This window comes from Bos indicus x Bos taurus, chromosome 16 (genome assembly GCF_003369695.1).
Source record: "Bos indicus x Bos taurus breed Angus x Brahman F1 hybrid chromosome 16, Bos_hybrid_MaternalHap_v2.0, whole genome shotgun sequence".
NCBI classification, from domain to species: domain Eukaryota; kingdom Metazoa; phylum Chordata; class Mammalia; order Artiodactyla; family Bovidae; genus Bos; species Bos indicus x Bos taurus.
This window is the reverse complement of record NC_040091.1, coordinates 64,980,631-65,001,794: the sequence shown is the minus strand read 5'-3', so window position 1 is coordinate 65,001,794 and position 21,164 is coordinate 64,980,631. Positions and strand designations below refer to the sequence as shown.

Here is a 21,164-nt window from a genome sequence, read left to right as displayed (position 1 = left end):
CCACTGGACCACCAGGGAACGTCCCAACATCTTGTACTTTTGACATTTGTATTACATTGTACTTCTTTACCTGTGTCTCAGCTCTGTATTTCTTGTTGTCAGTAAATGCTGGTTGCATGAATGAATGGTTGTAGAACAGCCAGTCTTGAAGTCTTTGCCAAGTTTCTTTGTCCTTTCATTATTAAAACTTTTTTCTTTTCTTTCTCTCTTTTTGTATCATGAGATTTTCTTCATTCATTTTTACTTCCGCATGTCTGACTCACCATCCCTGAATTTAATGATGTAGTCATTACACAGGCCCCTTAGAATGAAGGTTTGTAGTGGTGTGGTAGATTCTTTCTTTTTGTACTTCTCCAGCTGTCATTTTTATTTAGCTGATTGTTGCCACTTTGCTATGTATCACATATTCTCATATATTTGATCTGTTTTTGGGTGACTTGCTCTGCTTTTACACTAATCTATTTGCTTATTCCAGTGCTAATAATAAAATAGTTTGTTATTTTGAATACATTTTAATCTCTCTTCAGGCAGCTCTCATCTCACTAATTCTTTTCAGAATTTATTGACTTCTCTGTGATGTACATTCTTCCATAGGAATTTAAAAATAATCCTATCCAGTCCAAAAAGTAAAGTAGAATTGGGATTCATTTTGGAATTGTATAACTGCATGTGTTACATCTAAACAGGAAGGTTTTGTTAAATATTGACTTTCCATCCAGGTACATACAGGTACTTACCTGTAAATTGAATCAGATCTTATTTTTTCATTGAGATTTTATAATATTAAACAATAAGATTTCATAATAAATTTAATTCTATGTCTTGTGGATTCTGTTTTTAATTATAAAAGGTTAACTTAGTTTATTTCTAACCAGTTATTGCTACTACAGAGGGGTTATTTGTATTGTTTCATTCCTTTTTTATGGCTGAGTAATATTCTATTGTATATATGTACCATATCTTCTTATCCGTTCCTCTGTCAGTGGACATCTAGGTTGCTTCCGTGTCCTGGCTGTTGTGAACAGTGCTGCAGTAAGCATTGGGGTGCGTGTATCTTTTTGAATCATGGTTTATCACAGCGTATTGAATATAGTTCCCTGTGTTATACAGTAGGACCTTGTTGTTTATCCATCCTGTGTATACTGATTTGTGTTTGTTAAGCCACTGAGGCAGTAAGTGAGGTATACTATCCTGGAGCCTGCATGGGTAGAGGCTGGCAGTGGAGAAAGGGGCTCCCTTTGTGTGCCACTTAACAGTGGTGCTTGACTTCTACGGTGGCCCGGGTGCTTCTGCAAACACCCCCAGTTGCGGCCATACCGCACTCCAGCCCCCTTCAGGCCTTGTCCACAAGCCAACAGCAGTGCTCTTCCTGTGGACTGCGCACTCAACGCTGAGTTTCAGGCCCTGCCCGTACCTACGGACACGTGTCTGAGGCCGGGGCGCGCAGGGCAGCAGTACTCCAGTCTGTGCAGGCGTCTCTTCTGCCTGCCGCAGATGGGGGTTGTGCTCGCCTCTGAGCCTCTGAACCCCCCTTTCTGTCCCCGCTGATCTGAGAGGGCTCCCCAGGATGCGGGAGCCTCTCCTCTCTTTAGCTCCCTCCCAGGGGCACACGTCCTGCCCCTCCATCCTCTCTTTTCTTCGTCCTACCTGATAGAGACTTTTCTTGTCCTTTCAGGTTTGAGGTCTCCTGCTTGTGTCCAGTAGGTGTTCGGTGAGATGTGTTCTGTTCATAGATGTATCTTTCCTGTTATTTGTGGGAGGAGGAGAGCTCCCCATCCTACTCCACATCTCGATTGGAGCCTACCCCATCCTGTTTCCTTATCCTTAGCTAGGTTTCCAAAATAATATTATGTAACATGTAACCCTAGAGTGATTCTTTGTCAAAAGCACAGTCTTTATTACTATATAAAATAGCCCCACACCTTTTCATATTCTAAACTAGATTAATGCAGTCTAGAAATGAAGGTTCTTTTTGTTTTTGCTTGAACTTAGGGTAGCCTAGCATAAATGAGCTCCAAGCTGCCAGACTGCTTTCTGTTCTTTAGTTTCCCTAAATGTCAAATTAAAATGTACCTTTTCCACAGCTGAGAGAACGTGTGGGAACTCCTCCCCCTTGCCCACCTTCCCCCTGACACACCCCCAGCACAAACTATCTAAAGCTTCCCATGTCAGGTAATCCTGCCTGGTCAGGGTGTATGCATACGTATCCTTCTGTCCCTCCCTGTGTGCCTTTATTTCCTTCCATTTTTCTGGTTTTATAATAAGTTCATCTTCTCTTTCTTCTTTGACTAATTCTGCTTATCTTTGAAATCTCAGTTCAAGTGTCACATTCTGAAAGTGAAACTGAAGCCGCTCAGTCATGTCCTACTCTCTGCGATCCCATGGACTGTAGCCTACCAGGTTTCTCCATCCATGGGATTTTCTAGGCAAGAGTACTGGAGTGGGTTGCTATTTCCTTCTCCAGGGGATCTTCCCAACCCAGGGATCGAACCCAGGTCTCTTGCATTGCAGGCAGACACTTTACCCTCTGAGCCACCAGGGAAGCACATTCTGAAAGAAGTCCTCAAATCTCATTCTTTCCAACACCATAGCTTGCATCACAGAGTTTTCTGTTTATTTGTGTTGATTTGTAAACGTTTTCCTCAGCTGGACTATAAGATTCAGAAGGGCAAGTTAGGTGTTTGTTTTCATCTAGTTTTATCCCTAGCACCTTGCACGGTGCCTGCCACACAGAAGACGCTCATGAGATCTTTACCAGCTGACTGCAGAGTCTGAGAATTGTGCAGCCTGTGATTATAGATGCTGCTACCTCAGCACTTTCTTGTAGGAACCCTAAATAAAATGCCTCTAGTGGTTTCACTGTATATTCATTACCAGAGGTTTAGCCTGCTTTTTGGCCTTCCAGTAGATTTTATGATTATATCTTATAATTATATCTTATAAAACTTCATCAGTAATGAAGTTTTGTAAATAATCTGTTTTTGTATTTATGGAAATATTTAATCACATTGATATCCCTGAATCATTTAATTTTAATCATTTAATTTTGCAGTATCTGCATTTTCATGGTTTCTTGAGTGGGAATTTCACTTTTCAAAGAATATTAAAATTACAGCAGTGGCATGCACTGTTTAAATTTTGTTTGGTTTAATATGTTCTCATGTTTGGGCTTTCCTGAATTTAGGTGTTTAATAAATTTAAGACCTATAATATAAATTTATATGCATTTTAATATTACTGTTTAGTGTATTTCTTGGCATTTGGTGACACCCACTGACGGCAGTCTTTATTAGAGTCATCCTGCATTAACATGGTTTTCTTTTAACTCTCAGCTTTTTGCTTTAGTACTAAAGCCAGTATGGTTTTGAGAATATGATAGTACATGTTTTGAGGAGGAAAGTAGCATGAAGTTTGTTTCTTTCATGTACAGATCCTGAGATGGAAAATGAAGAACAACCATCCTCTGAAAATGACTCTCAGAGTGCTGAACAGATTGCATCAAGGTCTCAGGAGATTGATCTGGTTGATCAAGAGTCTCCTGAGGAAAGTTCTGTGAACTCTCACCCAGAAGCTTTATCTCCAGTAGATACAGACAGTGCTGCAAGCGTTTCTTCTTCTGAACAGGATTCTAACCCCATGGAAAACCTCGAGACTACAAGTCTTGATGGGGAATGTACAGATTTAGATAACCAACTTCAAGAACAGCCAGAAACTGAGGAGGATTCCAATCCTAATGTTAGCTGGGGCAAAAAGGCCCAGCCTATAGACTCCATATTAGCAGACTGGAATGAAGACATAGAAGCATTTGAAATGATGGATAAGGATGAGCTCTGACTCACAAAAGTCTACCTGGTGGTAGGTATTTCAAAAGAAAAGGTAAACTGTGGTTAATAGACACCCTGATACTAAGCAGGCTCTCTTCATGGGAGGCTTTAAGTATGGTGATGAGCAACCACGTTCTGACTGGGAGAGTTAGTTTTCATAGGAATCTGGAACACGCTGTGTTAGAACTGACCTTGTTTAAAACTGTCCCATCAAAAGTGCAAACTCACAGTCCTCCCCCACCCCCCAGGTGACAGGAGTGTACCATCCTGCTGCACACCTTGGGCCAGGAAAAGATTACTGGGCATTCCTTGGAACCAGATTTCTGCAGTCTCTGGATAGTAGCTAAGAAACATATCTAGTTAACTATGAGGTGGGGAATACAGATTTGTACAGCTTTCTAATTAAAGGAAGCTCTCTGTTTTCTTGGTTTGCGGGTTAGAGGTTCTTTGGGGAAAACGCATAGGAGTTTTGTGGGCATTCTGGTTATGCTGCCTTCACAGAAACACTCAAAGTGACCTAAATGGTTGTGAAGCAAATGCATTCATGGTGAAAACAGTCTTTGCTCAACATTTTCACTCGCTTCATTGTGTAACATGATCGAGATGACTTGATTTTTTTCCCTCTTATCGGTGTCCTTTTCATTTAAACCAAAGGTGAAGCCAGTGTACTTTCTCAGTGAGTTCTTTGCGTAAAGACTAATCATTGGGACCAGGTAAAAAGGTCATATAATGTGGGAATTGGTTACCTAATACTCTTGAAAAATGGAGCAAGGGAGAAACTGTAATGTTGCAATATGAACTTGCCATTGGGCCTTCCATAGGGAAAGCTGTGACTACTCTGAAATGGAACTTAAGGTTATATCTTTGTAGGGTAAATTATAAATCTTTTCCAGTTCATTTCTTTGGAGGTGATTACCTCTAGCCATCAGCCTTACTCCATCCCATGTGTAGTATGCATTTTGAGCCACAAGACCTGTGTTGCCAATAGCTGAATACATTTTGTTCCATTTTTCTGTCTTAGCCATGATAAAACTGTGGTAGTGGTCTAAAAATTCTGGAGTAACTACTATTTTTTCCTCCTTTGAAACTATAGTTGCTAAAGTTGCACCTAAGGAATCTGTCACATTTTCTGTTGATCATGGTTTTTAAGTTTTGTTTTGTTTTGTTTTAATGAGTATTCCTTCCAATATGGACTTGAAAATTAGTCTATGGTAACCTGTGTAAAAAACACAGTAGCAACTAACATATAGCCATATAGCTTAATGGAACCTTTTCCCCTATTTTTAATTTTTTTTGGGGGTGTGTGTGTGTATGTGTGTGGCAGTCTGGTGCTGGCCACATTTAAGTTTTTAGAACTTCTTTGTTGATATCTGTAGACAGCCCTGTAATTGAAATCATGGCTTTACTCTATTTATTTTTTAAACATACGTGAATCAGTTCTAAAGGAATATTTGAGACTTTCTTTTTCTTTACCGTGTCATTATATAATAATTTTTTTCCTTAAAACACAGTTTTGGAGGTACTGATGAACTTAAACTGTATATGGAGCTGTTAAAAGAACAGCAGTGCTGTATTGTAGTTATGTATATTCATGTACAGTATGTCTTAGATCCCAGGTAAACATGTTCTTTTGTAAGGGGATAAATAGCTGCTTTCAAAAATTCCAGCTGAAGTTAATTGGGTCAGTGAGTAATAAATCTAACAGAGAATTCATTTTGAGGGGGGGAAAAGAGAGTAGTATAAAAGACTTTTTTTGGCCCTTAATTAAACCTGACACCAAAATGGATATTTTTAGTCTCTCTGCATGTGAAATTTGGTGTAAAAAGATGATAGAACTATAATACATAGAGTATATGGAAGAATAGACATAGTACTTTGTTCATTTTGATTGCAAAGCTGCCAAAATAGTTGAAGCGTAATTACTTGACTTGCCTTGATTTATAGGACTGGGGCTTGGAGAAAAGGAGCAGATGTTCCTTTAAGACTTGGATTACAGAAGCCTTATATACATTGATTTGGTTTTCTTTTTGTAGTTCAAAGCCATTGTTGTCAAATCTAGCTTTTCTAATTTATCAAAACAACATAATTTTATGTCCAGCAGAGATCTTGTGGCATACACAGAAAAGCCAGCTTACTGCCACTTACCCTTTCTTTGGCCATTAGGGGGAGTTGTTGCCATTCATTGAGGTCTAGAAGCAACTTGGAGAAGGAAATGGCAACCCACTCCATATTCGTGCCTGGAGAATCCCATGGACAGAGGAGCCTGGCAGGCTACAGTCCATGGGGTCACAAGAGTCGGACACAACTTAGTGACTAAACCATCAGCTTGTCTAGAAAAATGAATACTTAAAAAAAAAATTTAACTATAAAATTAACAAACTATAAAAATTAATAGCAGAAGGAATTATACTTGATTTTTCCCTAGCTAAGAAAAGAAGGTATAATGTTCAGCTTCAAAACTCCAACATTGTCACTGACTCTCCATTCTTAACTGACATACTGCCACGAAGTTGTTTTTAAGTTCATGAAAAGTTTCAACAGCATTAGGCATTTTTTAAAATGTTTTGTTTTTTAAGTACCTTTTATAGCATTTTATTTACTTCCTAAAGATTCAGGGGTTTCTGTGTGACCCTGAATTTTAGAAACATCTGGTCTACCTCAGTTAGCTGTTGGCTGCATAGAGAGAGAGCTGAAGTGATCACCACAGCCATAAAATTGACTAAGAAGGATTTATACAATGTTTACAAACCTGGAATCAAGTATGGATTTTATCTGAAAGTTAAAAGTTAGATATTAGAGAAAGTATTTAATTCAGGTATTTTCAAGTTTTAAAACTTCACTTGTTTACCTACTAAAAATAGTTCAAGTTTTTTCTGCTTAGGAAACTCCATTAAAATGATATACCCTAATTTGCAGTGCTTTTCTCATAAAGTTTTAGGTGTGAAAAATTGTAATTTCCTAGATATGTTTGGGATGGGATATTTTGTTGGGTAGGTTTTCTTTTTAACTTTTAATAGGCTTCCAACAAGAATACAGTTGTTTCAGAACAAATTTTTTAACATTATACTTTTCCCTTTCTCTTCACAGTGTTTAGAGAGTAAAATGAAAAACTGTGCACTCTGTGATTTTAACTTCTCTAATATACTCTTGAGATTTTTATTTTAATTTAAATTACCATCTCATGGCCCTTTGAGTAGTAAAACCAGCATTTGTTCCCTCACCAGACCCCATGCCAAATTCATCATAAAGAAAGCTCAGCATCCATAATTCCAATAGTGCTTATCAATTTAGAGGAGGGGGCATTTAGTAAATATTCCAACTGGTCGTTTTATGCACAAGGCTTCAGTCAGAACATAGAAAAAAAAAACATTCTGTGAATGAAATATTGTATGTTCAGATTTTATAAAAGACATTTTTAAAAGCCCAATTTACAGCCGTATATTTTCTTATGATGTAATTTATGAAAAAAGATGTCTGTACTAACAGGTGCTGTAACACTACTGTTGTTGGATTTTATTGTTTGGTGATAAATGTATACAATATTTCTAAGGGAAACTATGTACTGTGATGTAAAAGTCTGGGCAAAATGTATATAATCCTTGTATATAGTTGTGTATTTGATTATAATTACTGATTGTAAAGATTTAATAAAATATGTAAATATCCTGGTCTAGTTTTAATTTTAATTTGTAGCATACTTTGCATATCTTTACACTTTGATATCTCTAAATTTTTTTTCACCACTGTCTTCCCTTTCATTTTCATTTTACCCTAGAAGAGCAGATTTGGGGAATGGCTTAGAATATAGACATGCAAACATACATTGAACTCAACTCGTATCCTCAGGGTAGAGCTAGAGTTATTAATTTACAGTGTCAATATTGGTTGCATGTGTGTTTTGAGTTTTGTTGTTGTGGTTGTTTTGTCACTAAGTCGTGTCTGACTCTTTTGAGACTCCATGGACTGTAGTCCACCAGGCTCCGCTGTCTAAGGAATTTCCCAGGCATGAATATTGGAGTGGATTGCCATTTCCTTCTGTAGGAGATCTTCCTGATTCAGGGGTTGAACTGGCATTGCCTGCATTGGCAGGAGGGTTCTTTAGCAATGAGCCACCAGGGAAGCCCATATGTTTTGAGTTTTCTAATATTTAATAAAATCAGTTGTCCTTTTAATATTGTCATCAAATTATACTGACCTCTCCTGTTAATTCCATTGAGACCATCTGTTTAACAGCCACTTTCAGATACTGTGATACTATGCTTTTCATCCTTACTGTTATAGGGTTTCTGAACACAAGATACCTTGAAAGATCTGATAATATCACTATTATCTGTTGATATTAATAATCACTTTCTTTAAAGATAAGCAAACTGAAAGTTGAACAAGTTCTAAGCATCTTATGCTTAGGTGCCTGGTTCATGGATTGGGAGCCTTGGTTTATTTCCAGAGCTTATGAATTCGTAAAAGAATGGACTCATCATCCCACATGACTGTGGGAGAAATAGTTTAGAAGTCTTGTGGTGTATTAGAGCACATTTCTACCCTTGTTTCAGCCCCAGCTGTCTAAGAAGTGGTGCTGTCTTGAGACATAGCAGCTACAGGTAATACTGAAAAAATACTTTGGATGTAACAGTAGGATGGAATTTCATAGAGAAGATTGAAAACCTTCTGCCAAGGGTTAAGGAGAGAGCCAAAGTCCTTAAATAGACTAGTCAGAGACAGAGGAACCTAACACCTGGGGCCTGGCTGTTCCCCTCCTACCACCGTCACCACCACCACCCTACTGTTGGAGTTGCAGCAATTGGAGGACAGCTTACACAGCAAACCCTACTTGATCTTTTCCGAATTTCTGGGAAAAGCCATTGATCTTGTGTCAAGAGGCAGTCTGACAAACACTGCAAGCTAGCTTGTCCTAAACGCCCTTTCCCCACTCTCCTATCCAGCTTTCTCCTTGTAGAGTAGGTGGAGTTCTCAAGGCAATCCCAGAGAGCTGCTGTCTTTAGAAGAACTGATCTATTTAGTCAGCCACACTCTTGTCTTACCTGAGGTCTATGCCAACTGAATCCCAGCTTTAATTGTCTTATTATATTAATAAAATAGGTAAATATTTTTAGGCCCTATTATCTCGGTCTCCAATCATTACTTTTAACTCAGTCTTGTCCATTCTCTTGGGTAATTCTTCAGGACCTCCAATCAATTGGTCCTTCTACTTTCTCAGAATCCATCACCCTTCCCCATGGCCTCACTTCCCAATTTACCCACCATTAATATCTCTTGCCCTTTTGAGCAAACTTGGCAAAACTTTAAATCTTATTAAGTCCAACTACTCATTGATTTAGCATGTAAGTGTAAGTAGTTATTGGAACTGGATGAAATCACACCACCGGTGCTCACTGGCACTTTAAATCATGAATACAAATCTAGGAAGGGAGAAAATGGAGAAAAGAGCCTGGAACTGGGCTATGACGGATTCTGAGGATTCAAAGATGAGGCTTCTGTGTCTTTCCAAAGACTCGCAGCTTGCAGGATTTAGTAAGGATTTTAGACTTTGTTCTAAGGGTAATGAGAAATCACTAAAGGGTTTTAAATTAGCGTAATGAAATGTAATGCTAAATGAATAAAAATCTAGAACTGTATATGAAGTATAACCTCAGCCCTATTCTATAATTAAAAAAAAAAAAACACCTCATTTATTCAACAAAAACTTACTGAGCATCTCCTGTGTGTCAGGCGTTATGGGGCCTGGAGGTTGCAACACTGGGTCAAACATAAGCAAAGAAGATAGAAAATAAAACAGTATTAATAAATATAATAAGCTTATGAAGGAAAAGAATTTATGGTGAAAGGATAGTGATGGATATCAACAAAGAATTCTACTTTAAGTAACCAAAACATTAACAATGATTATCTCTGGATTACAGGCAATTTCTATTTCTTTATCTGTTTGGGTATATTTCCAAAATGAACATTATGATTTTAAAAATAAAAACAGCCTAGGTCAAAGGTGAAAGACATGCTGAGAACTATAGAACATTAATAAAGGAAATTATGTTTCAAAGAAATGGAAAGATATCCTCTTAGATTGAAAATAGTAATATTGTTAAAATGGCAATACTACCCAAAACAATTTACACATTTAATGCAATCCTTATCAAATTACTCATGGCATTTTTTCACAAAACCAGGACAAATAGTCCTGAAACTTATATGGAATTGTAAAAGACCCAGAATTGCCAGTGCAATCTTGAGGAAAAAGAACAAAGCAGGAGGTATATCCCTCCCAGACTTCAGACAATACTAGAAAGCTACAGTAATCAAAACAGCATGGTAAATAGACATATGGACCAATGGAACAGAATAAAGAACCCAGAAATAAACCACTCATGTACGGTCAGTCTTCCACAAAGGAGGCAAGAAGATGCAATGGAGAGAAGACGGCACCACCAGCAAGTGGGGCAGGAAAGGGAGACAGCCATATGCAAGGCAGTGAAGCCAGACATGCACTTAGGCCATGGGCAAAACAACTCAAAATGGCTTAAGACATGACAGCATAAAGCTCCTTGAAGAGAATATAGAAAAAGCATAAATTGACATAAATGCCAAAGAATGCTCAAACTACCGCACAATTGCACTCATCTCACACGCTAGTAAAGTAATGCTCAAAATTCTCCAAGCCAGGCTTCAGCAGTACATGCACCATGAACTTCCAGATGTTCAAGCTGGTTTTAGAAAAGGCAGAGGAACCAGATATCAAATTGCCAACATCCGCTGGATCATCAAAAAAGCAAGAGAATTCCAGAGAACCATCTATTTCTGCTTTATTGACTATGCCAAAGTCTTTGACTGTGTGAACCACAATAAACTGTGGAAAATTCTGAAAGAGATGGGAACATCAGACCACCTGACCTGCCTCTTGAGAAACCTGTATGCAGGTCAGGAAGCAACAGTTAGAATTGGACATGGAACAACAGACTGGTTCCAAATAGGAAAAGGAGTATGTCAAGGCTGTATATTATCACTTTGCTTATTTAACTTCTATGCAGAGTACATCATGAGAAACGCCGGGCTGGAAGAAGCACAAGCTGGAATCAAGATTGCCGGGAGAAATATCAATAACCTCAGATATGCAGATGACACCACCCTTATGGCAGAAAGTGAAGAGGAACTTAAAAGCCTCTTGCTGAAAGTGAAAGTGGAGAGTGAAAAAGTTGGCTTAGAGCTCAACATTCAGAAAATGAAGATCATGGCATCTGGTCCCATCACTTGATGGCAAATAGATGGGGAAACAGTGTCAGACTTTATTTTTGGGGGCTCCAAAATCACTGCAGACGGTGACTGCAGCCATGAAATTAAAAGACGCTTACTCTTTGGAAGGAAAGTTATGACCCACCTAGACAGCATATTGAAAAGCAGAGACATTACTTTGCCAACAAAGGTCCGTCTAGTCAAGGCTATGGTTTTTCCTGTGGTCATGTATGGATGTGAGAGTTGGACTGTGAAGAAAGCTGAGTGCTGAAGAATTGATGCTTTTGCACTGTGGTGTTGGAGAAGACTCTTGAGAGTCCCTTGGACTGCAAGGAGATCCAACCAGTCTATCCTAAAGGAAATCAGTCCTGGGTGTTCATTGGAAGGACTGATGCTGAAAGTGAAACTCCAATACTTTGGCCACCTCATGCGAATAGTTGACTCATTGGAAAAGGCTCTGATGCTGGGAGGGATTGGGGGCAGGAGGAGAAGGGGACGACAGAGGATGAGATGGCTGGATGGCATGACCAGCTTGATGCACATGAGTTTGGGTGAACTCCGGGGGTTGGTGATGGACAGGGAGGACTGGTGTGCTGCGATTCATGGCATTGCAAAGAGTAGGACACAACTGAGCGACTGAACAGACTGACTGACTGATACCAATATTTTAAGTCAATCTCCCAAAGCAATAGAAATAAAAGCAAAAATAAATGAGATCTAATCAAACGTACAAGGTTTTGTTCAGCAAAGGAAACCACAGCAAAATCAAATGACAGCTTACAGAATGGGAGAAAATATTTACAAATGAAGCAACTACAAGGAATCAATTTCCAAAATGTACAAACAAATACAACTCAATAACAATAAACAACCCAATCAAAAATGGGCAAAAGACCTAAATAGATCTACCTCCAAAGAAGACATACAGATGACAGGCACATGAAAAGATGCTCGTCATTGCTAATTATTAGAGAAATGAAAATCAAAACTATAATGAAGTATAAGATATTAAGAAGAGGTGGCAAGAATACACAGAAGAACTATACAAAAAGACCTCAATGACCCAGATAACCACGACAGTGTGATCACTCACCTAGAGCCAAACATCCTGGAATGTGAAGTCAAGTGGGCCTTAGGAAGCATCACTACGAACAAAGCTAGTGGAGGTGATGGAATTCCAGTTGAGCTATTTCAAATCCTAAAAGATAATGCTGTTAAAAGTGCAGCACTCAGTATGCCAGCAAATTTGATTAACTCAGCAGTGAGTGGCCACGAGACTGGATGAGGTCAGTTTTCATTCCAGTCTCAAAGAAAGGCAATGCCAAAGAATGTTCCAACTACCACAAAATTGCACTCATTTCACATGCTAGCAAAGTAATGCTCAAAACCTTCCAGCTAGGCTTCAACAGTTTGTGAACTGAGAACTTCCAGATGTACAAACTGGATTTAGAAAAGGCAGAAGAACCACAGATCAAATTGCCGGAATCCACTGTATCATAGAAAAGCTAGAGAATTTCAGAAAACATCTACTTATGCTTCATTGACTACGCTAAAGCCTTTGTGTGGATCACAACAAACTATGGAAAATTCTTAAAGAGATGGGAATACAGACCACCTGACCCACCTCCTGTGAGACCTGTATGCAGGTCCAGAAGCAACAGTTAGAACTGGAACAACAGACTGGTTCCAAATTGGAAAAGAAGTACGTCAAGGCTTTATATCGGCATCCTGCTTATTTAACTTATATGCAGAGTACATCATGCCAAATGCCAGTCTGGATGAAGCACAAGCTGGAATCAAGATCTCTGTGAGAAATATCAATAACCTCAGATATGCAGATGACACCACCCTTATGGCAGAAAGCAAAGAGGAATTAAAGAGTCTCTTGATGAAGGTGAAATAAGAGAGTGAAAAACTCAGCATTCAAAAAATACTCATCTAGGAGAAGCCAGCTGGACAGCAGGTGCAGGAGTGCGGTCACTAGTGGATAGGAACCTGAAACATCTTGTGGTTGTCTGAAGATTCTTCAATCACTATGTCAAGGGACACATGTTTCTCTTTCCTCATATGATGAAGATCAGGGATGTTAACTTACCCGAAAAGCTAAGAGAGGCACCATTTGTCCCCATGGGAATGGCAGGTTTTGCAGCAATTATTGCATGTGGATTATATAGAGGGGAAATATTAAAATTTCTGTTCACCTGATCCACATGTGTGTGGCAGCCCAAAGCTTTGTTGTGGGAGCAATGTCTCTTGGTATGGGTTATTCCCTGTATCAAGAATTCTGGGCAAAACCTAAACCTTAGAAGAGGAGATGCCATCTTGGTCTTGTTGGTGGTGCTTGCTTTAATTAGACATCTCATACTGAGGTTATATATTTATGCTGAAAATAAATTTTTTGGGTCAGACAAGAACATGGTAATTTGAATATTGGCTTATTTTCTTGCAGGCTTGATTTGCCTGCTGACCAGATTACTGGTGACTAGTTCACTAGCTAGGTCATTCGGGGGAGTCAGATTCGGATCGGCACAAAAGAAACATGTCACTTTTAAATACATTTAATAGAGATACCTGTCCACCCTCTTAAACTCTTCTGTTGAAATTAGTTCTAAAGAAGACAACATGCCAATCCTGAAAATGCTCCCAGTTGCTGCAGAATATCATATGCTTTTGATGTAATGTAGGAGTCCTATTTTGGAGAAGGCAATGGCACCCCACTCCAGTACTCCTGCCTGGAAAATCCCATGGATGGAGGAGCCTGGAAGGCTGCAGTTCATGGGGTCGCTGAGGGTCGGACATGACTGAGCGACTTCACTTTCACTTTTCACTTACATGCATTGGAGAAGGAAATGGCAACCCACTCCAGTGTTCTTGCCTGGAGAATCCCAGGGACGGGGGAGCCTGGTGGGCTGCCGACTATGGGATCGCACAGAGTCGGACACGACTGAAGTGACTTAGCAGCAGCAGGAGTCCTATTTACTGCTGTTAATTTAACTTTCTGTCCTGTGGACTGAGTACTGTTTTAAGGGCTGGTTGGCTCTTGAGGAACCCTTTCAGAATAGTACATGGAATATAACATTATAAACCTCCCTGCAAGTAAAAAGTTGGTAACAGAGCCACTTTGAAGTAGTATTTATTTTAGATCATAGTTGTAAACATGAGAACAACTTAACTGTCTATCCCTATTAGCGCTTTTGTAGTTGCAGAATTAGATTTTGCTGCTGTTATATTAGAATAATTTTAAATGTTATTTTGAAACAAATGTGTGTTTTAGGTGCTAATGCAAAGGTAAATAAAAAACACTTTTTAAATGTGCACAGTATGTTTATTTTCTCCAAAAGAATCATCAACTAAATAAAATGCCTATAATGGAAGTGATTGATGAGCAAGCTGGTTTGGTCAGATATTCTACAAACTTTGGTATGTCACAGAATGCTTTGCTGTACTTGTGAAATTCTCTTGTCTAACCTGAATTTACATTCCATGGTGATAACATGATAAATGTAGTGTTATTAAAGTAAGTGAACACACACACACAAAACAGGGTCATGTCATGTGGCCACATCACTTCATGGCAAATAGATGGGGAAACAGTAGAAACAGTGCGAGACTTTATTTTGGGGGGCTCCAAAATCACTGCAGATGGTGACTGCAGCCATGAAATTAAAAGACACTTGCTCCTTGGAAGAAAAGATATGACCAACCTAGACAGCATATTAAAAAGCAGAGACATTACTTTGCCAACAAAGGTCCATCTAGTCAAAGCTATGGTTTTTCCAGTAGTCATGTATGGATGTGAGTTGGACTATAAAGAAAGCTGAGCACCAAAGAATTGATGCTTTTGAACTGTGGTGTTGCAGAAGATTCTTGAGAGTCCATCGGACTGCAAGATCCAACCAGTCCATCCTAAAGGAAATCAGTCCTGAATATTCATTGGAAGGACTGATGTTGAAGCTGAAACTCCAATACTTTGGCCACATGATGTGAAGAACTGACTCATTTGAAAAGACCCTGATCCTGGGAAAGATTGAAGGTGGGAGGAAAAGGGGACGACAATGGATGAGATGGTTGGATGGCATCACTGACTCTATAGACATGAGTTTGAATAAACTCCAGGAGTTGATGAAGGACAGGGAGGCCTGGAGTGCTACAGTCCATGGGGTTGCAAAGATTCAGACACGACTGAGCAACTGAAGTGAACTGGACTATACTGTCCATGGAATTCTCCAGGCCAGAATACTGGAGTGGGTAGCCTTTCCCTTCTCTAGGGGATCTTCCCAACCCAGGGATAGAACCCAGGTCTCCCACAATGCAGGCAGATTCTTTACCAGCTGAGCCACAAGGGAAGCCCATATTTTAAATGAAAGTTGCTCCGAAAATCACCTGGACATATATCCAGAATCCAGACAAAACTATAATTTAAAAAGATACATGCACTCCTATGTTCATAGCTGCACTATTCACAATAATCAAGAAGACAGGAAAGTGAGAGTGAAGTCGCTCCGTCATGTCTGACTTTTTGCAACCCCATGAACTGTACCTGCCAGTCTCCTACATCCGTGGGATTTTGCAGGCAAGATTACTGGAGTGGGTTGCCATTTCCTTCTCCAAGGGATCTTGCCAACCCAGGGATGGAACCCGGGTCTCCTGCATTGCAGGCAGACTCTTTACCATCTGAGCCACCAGGGGGCTTCACAAGACATGGACACAACCTAAATGACACACACACACACACTGAATACTAGTCAGTCATAAAAATGAAGAAAACAATGCCATTTGCAGCAAAGTGGATGGACCTAGAGAAGATCATACTAAGTGAAGTAAGTCTGAAAGAGAAAGACAAATGCCGTATGAAATTACTTATACGTGGATTCTAAAATACAGCACAAATTACCATCAAAACAGAAACAGGTTCACAGGCATAGAGAACAGACTTATTGCTAAAGGAGAGTAGGGGTGAGAAAGAGTTGGATTAGGAATTTGGTATTAGCAGATGTAAACTATTATATATAGAATGGATCAACAACAAGGTTCTCTTGTATGGCCCAGGAAATGATATTAAATATCCTGTGATAAACCATAATGGAAAGGAACACAAAAAAGAATGCACATGTCTATATAACTGAATCACCTTGCTATACAGCAGAAATGAAACATGGGGAGGGAGGAGGGAGGAGGGTTCAGGATGGGGAACACATGTATACCTGTGGTGGATTCATTTTGATATTTGGCAAAACTAATACAATTATGTAAACTTTAAAAATAAAATTAAAAAAAATAAATAAACACAACATTGTAAATCAACCATAATTCAATAATCTTTTAAAAAACAGTCTAGGTCAATTAAACGATGAAAGGGAAAAAGAAAACCACATACCAGGATCCTACCTTGGATATGCACAACTCAACAAGTCCTCAGTGTGCCACACTTTACCATGACCATCAACAGCGAAGGGAAACAAAATATGCCACCCCCAATATGCTGCATATTGATTATTTTGAATTAAAAAGCTACTTAAGAAACAGTCTTAAGAAACACCAGGACTTCCCTGGTGGTCTAGTGGATAAGAATCCACCTGCCAAAGCCAGGGACACAGGTTCGATCCCTGGTTGGGGAAGATTCCACATGCCATGGAGCAGCCAAGCCTAGGCACCACAACCACTGAGCCTGCGTGCTGCGACTACTGAAGCCCATGGACCTAGAGCCTGTGCTCCACAACAGGAGAGACCACGGCAATGAGAAGCCTGTGCACTGCAATGAAGAGTAGCCCCCGCTCCCTGCAACTCGAGAAAGTGCATGCAGCAATGAAGACCTAGTGCAGCCAAGAATAAATTAATTAACTTTAAAAAAAAGTCAGTGCAAGAACACCCTGACTCTCCTTTGTCCACCTGAAAGCAGGAAATCAGCCTCCCATGTCAAAGGTACCCTCCCTGTACCAGGAGGCTACAGGGCATCCTTATCACCAGAGACAGGCAATTTAGGGACATGAAAGGCTATATAAACAAACCTTGTTACTTCACCACCAATTTGTTAACTCCAAGCCAAAACCCCTTTATCTTGTCAATTCCTCACAAATTTATTGTTTCCTTGTCTAAAAGGTATAAAAGCTGTCTACTTTGGTAACTCTTTTGAGTACCACATTTTTATGAGCTCCCGACCTCATGCGAAAAGACCCTGATGCTGGGAGGGATTGAGGGCAGAAGGAGAAGAGGATGACAGAGGATGAGATGGCAGGATGGCATCACTGACTTGATGCACATGAGTTTGGGTGAACTCCAGGAGTTGGTGATAGACAGGGAGGCCTAGTGTGCTGCAATTCATGGGGTCGCAAAGAGTCAGACATGACTGAGTGAACTGAACTGTACATATGAAATTAAATTTGTTTCTCTCCCGTTAATTTTTCTTGTGTCAATTTAATTAATAGACTAGCTAAAGAATCCAGAAGGGAAGAAGGGACAAGTTTTCCTTGCCTGTAGCATCATATAGCTGGGATTCAAAACCTTGGGAGGAGATGAGGTTCATTAAAAGTATGTGGGGTACTTCCCCGGTGGTCCAGTGGTTAAGACTGTGTTTCCTCAGCAGTTTGACCAGGGTTTGATCCCTGGTCTGGGAACTAAGATTCCACAAGACACATGGCACGCCAAAAAATTTAAGAAAGAAAGAAAAGAACGTGGACTGGGGAAAAGAGAAGAGAATGGAAAACAGCCCTGAGTTTGCTGGCATGTAAGGATTGGCAGAGGAGGAAGGGATTGATGGAATGGGAAAGTCGAAGAGGGCAGAGGAACATGAGGACTGAGCAGTGTTATAAAAACCACAAGAAACATCATTTCAAGGAAGGAGTTGTGGATAACCCGAAATCCCTATAGAGCTGGTGTCAGTGTACCATTCTGTATCAGAATGCAGGTTAGGTATTTCTAATACTTGAGAAAAGTCAGAAATTCTGGTGAAATCTCAGTTTAAATATGGTTCAAGTCAAAAAAGATATGACAACAAAAGCCTCCAGTTTGCAATCTCAGAGCTAGCAGACTCTTACCCCCACATGTGGAGGTTGAAAGAAGACTCCTTTATTTTCAAGGGACTGTTTGCCAGTATCCTAGACCTATTACAGGCACCTAAGGCCTCCTCCAACTGTTGAGACTTTCTGATGGCTTAACACCTCAGATGGTGATTATGTGGCTTTCCAAATAGAGATCCTTGGCTTAATCAAGTAGGTCAATGGAAAAACGCGCCTCATTCATTCACCTTCCTACAATTCTAATGTCAACCAGGAGACACCAGGTCAGACCTTGCCTCCATCAACTGCTTTGGCCAGACTGCTGACTCAGTTTCACAACGTCTTCCTTTGGTGGTTCCTGGCAGTTTGCTCTCTCCAAGAAGCCCTATCAGAGCCACACACCACCTAGGATACATTTATAAGCCTCTGCTCAGCTCAGTGGTGATTCCTTCAAGTTCTAGCAACACTCCCAAGAGGACTAGTCCAGGCCAATTTTCCTCTCATAGGTAGTGTGATAACTCATGCCCTCTTTGCAGTGAAAGTGTGAAGTCACTCAGTCGTGTCTGACTCCGCGACCCCATGGACTGTAGCCTGCCAGACTCCTCTGTCCATGGGATTCTCCAGGCAAGAATACTGGAGTGGGTTGCCATTTCCTTCTCCAGGGGGCCTTCCCGACCCAGAGATCGAAGCTGGATCTCCTGCGCTGCAGGCAGACTCTTTACCATCTGGCACTCCTCTTTGCAGACCTGGTAATAAAAAGAACTGCCACTTTTGAATCATCACTAGGTATTAACATATACTGGGAACTCTATATAGGTGATTCCTTATCCATTTGGCAACATTGTGAAATGTCTGTTATTTCATTTTATAGATAAGGGAATATATATTTCAACAAAGTTGAGGGACCTGCCCGAAGTCCCAAAGCCAGTTAGATGGATCTGGGACTTGGGCCTAAATGAATCAGATTTCTACTACACAAGCAGCCTTTCCTGTCTACGTACAGTTATCTGTTTGGGCCAAGTGTAATATAGCTGCCAAACAAAGCTGATTTAGAGATCCTAGTAAACAAAGTTTTATTGCCAACCAGCCAGTCACCAAAGGGATCTGGGAATTGAAGGTAATTTGCTTATAGATTCAGGCCTTATGGCCTCTGAGCTAGAGGATATTTATCAGAAACCTTGAAAATGGCAGACATGTGTCAGAGAAATAGGTCTCTCTCTTTCTAAGGCAACGACTAGTTTTTCTGATCACTGGGTCAAACATTTCATCTTCTCCAGCTAGAATGGCCAGAACTAGGTGACATCTATGAAGCACAAAAGAAATTCATACAAGTGTGTTTTACCAGCTCAGGGGACTGGGAGCCCCTTGAGAAAACAGAAAAGTTTGGCCTATTCATCTTTGTCTCCCCCACATCAGTACCTGACTCTTGAAAGGCACTCACTAAACACTTATGGAGAACTAAATGAAATACCTCGTCAATGAAAAATTAGTCAGCTGATCTAAGAAAGAAATGGAAAAAAAATTTTGAGCCCAATTGAAGATTATCTAAGCCAGGAACAGCATCTTAGAAAGCTTGGAGAACTGTTCTGCCCATTAGAAGTCAACAACAGTCACCGAAGTTTTTTGAGACAGAGGGCTATACATTAAGTGATATATTATTGACGGCTTACACAATCTAGCAAGCAGTGGGTCAGGGGTCATTGTGGCCCCTTACACGATTAAGAAGGAGTGTTATCTTTTAAGGAGTTGTCTTGCTGATGCTGGGAAAATCTTGCTGTTTATAGTTGAGCAGGAATTTCTGCCTGTGGGGAGGTTTGGTTGATGGACAAAAAGGGTACCCAGTATGCAGTGTGGGGAGAGAGGAGGCCAAAGGCAAAGAAATCTTAAAAATATATATTTATTTATTTGGCTGTTCTGAATCTTAGTCGTGGCATGCGGGATATAGTTCTCTGACCAGGGATCGAACCCAGGCCCCCTGCATTGCAAGCCCAGAGTCTTATCCACTGGACTACCAGGGAAGTCCCCAGAGACATTTTTTTTATATTTAAATTTTTTTTGCTGTAAAATATGAATTTTATTTCACAATCTGGTTTTGAACTAGGGGATGTTTTTGTTTGTTCACTTTTGTTTTGTTAGGTCCAAAAGTCACATTTATCCGGAGAGAGTTAGGATATGCAATCACTGAGAAACAGCAAAGAAACGATGAAACTGAAGCTGTATAAAGATAATTCTAAAAATATCTTCTGCTGAAAGTAGTCATTGAGGAGAACAAGAGGTGATCTCAGAGCTTTAGAGCCGAAAGCTTTTTGTAACCATCACAGCCCTGAATCTTCTCATTGGACAGAACAGAAGCCAGAGATGGGAAGTGACTTGAGCAAGGTCACACATATCCAGTATTGATTATGCCCTCGGGATGCAGGAAGGGTCTGTTCCTCCTGTTTGAAAGACATTCCACCCACTTTATAGCTTCAGTATATTCATTCCTTTGCAAGTTGACATTCAGCTGGTAAGATAATTACTAACTCCAGCACTGCCCCTGAGGTGCATTTGCAAAACTCCAGGGCTCCACTGAACACAGTTTGGAAATTACTTAGATAATTTATTGCTCGTTATTTAAACTTTTAGCACATTCAAGCAAAAATGTCTTTTAAGTCCCTGAAAACTGGGTACTCTCATTGGCAGCATTTATTCTTCTCTTCATTTCCTGATGAATAAACCCATTAATGAAAGAATGTGCTGTGTACTTTCTTTGGTGCTATCATTCATCTGAATTAACATGTGCGTGGGCAGAGCTCAAGTGGTGAGATCCTGCGCTGGGTGGGCCGTCTTCAGGGTCTCAAAACCCAAGGGTGCCCAAGCTTGCTTTACAGTGATGTCAAGAATAGTGCTCTTGAGAACTGAATTGCTGAAACTGAAATTTCTAAGTTTGAAATTCTGAGTAAGATAGAGAACTGCAGAAAAGAATGATAAACAACCTGCTTACTCTACACTGGTAGAGTACAGAGTAAAACTTCCTAATTGCTTGCAATAATAAGGATCATTTATTGGATATTTAGAACGTACATAAACATGAGACAACTGCCATCATTATTCCCATTTT

At 40.0% G+C, this 21,164-nt stretch overlaps 1 protein-coding gene and 1 pseudogene across 5 annotated transcripts in view; both read left to right on the top strand.

Annotated features, from left to right (window-relative positions):
- Positions 1 to 7,492, top strand: part of EDEM3 (ER degradation enhancing alpha-mannosidase like protein 3) — a 72,801-nt gene extending 65,309 nt beyond the window's left edge. For all 5 annotated transcript variants that reach the window (XM_027565565.1, XM_027565561.1, XM_027565563.1 and 2 more), the window contains one exon: positions 3,431 to 7,492. In XM_027565565.1, coding sequence (XP_027421366.1) covers positions 3,431 to 3,834 — 404 coding nt within the window. In that variant the 3' untranslated portion in view covers positions 3,835 to 7,492. The remainder of the gene's footprint in view (positions 1 to 3,430) is intronic.
- Positions 7,493 to 12,303: 4,811 nt separating this feature from the next.
- On the top strand, positions 12,304 to 13,787 carry LOC113906245 (annotated as a pseudogene).
- Positions 13,788 to 21,164: the final 7,377 nt, after the last annotated feature.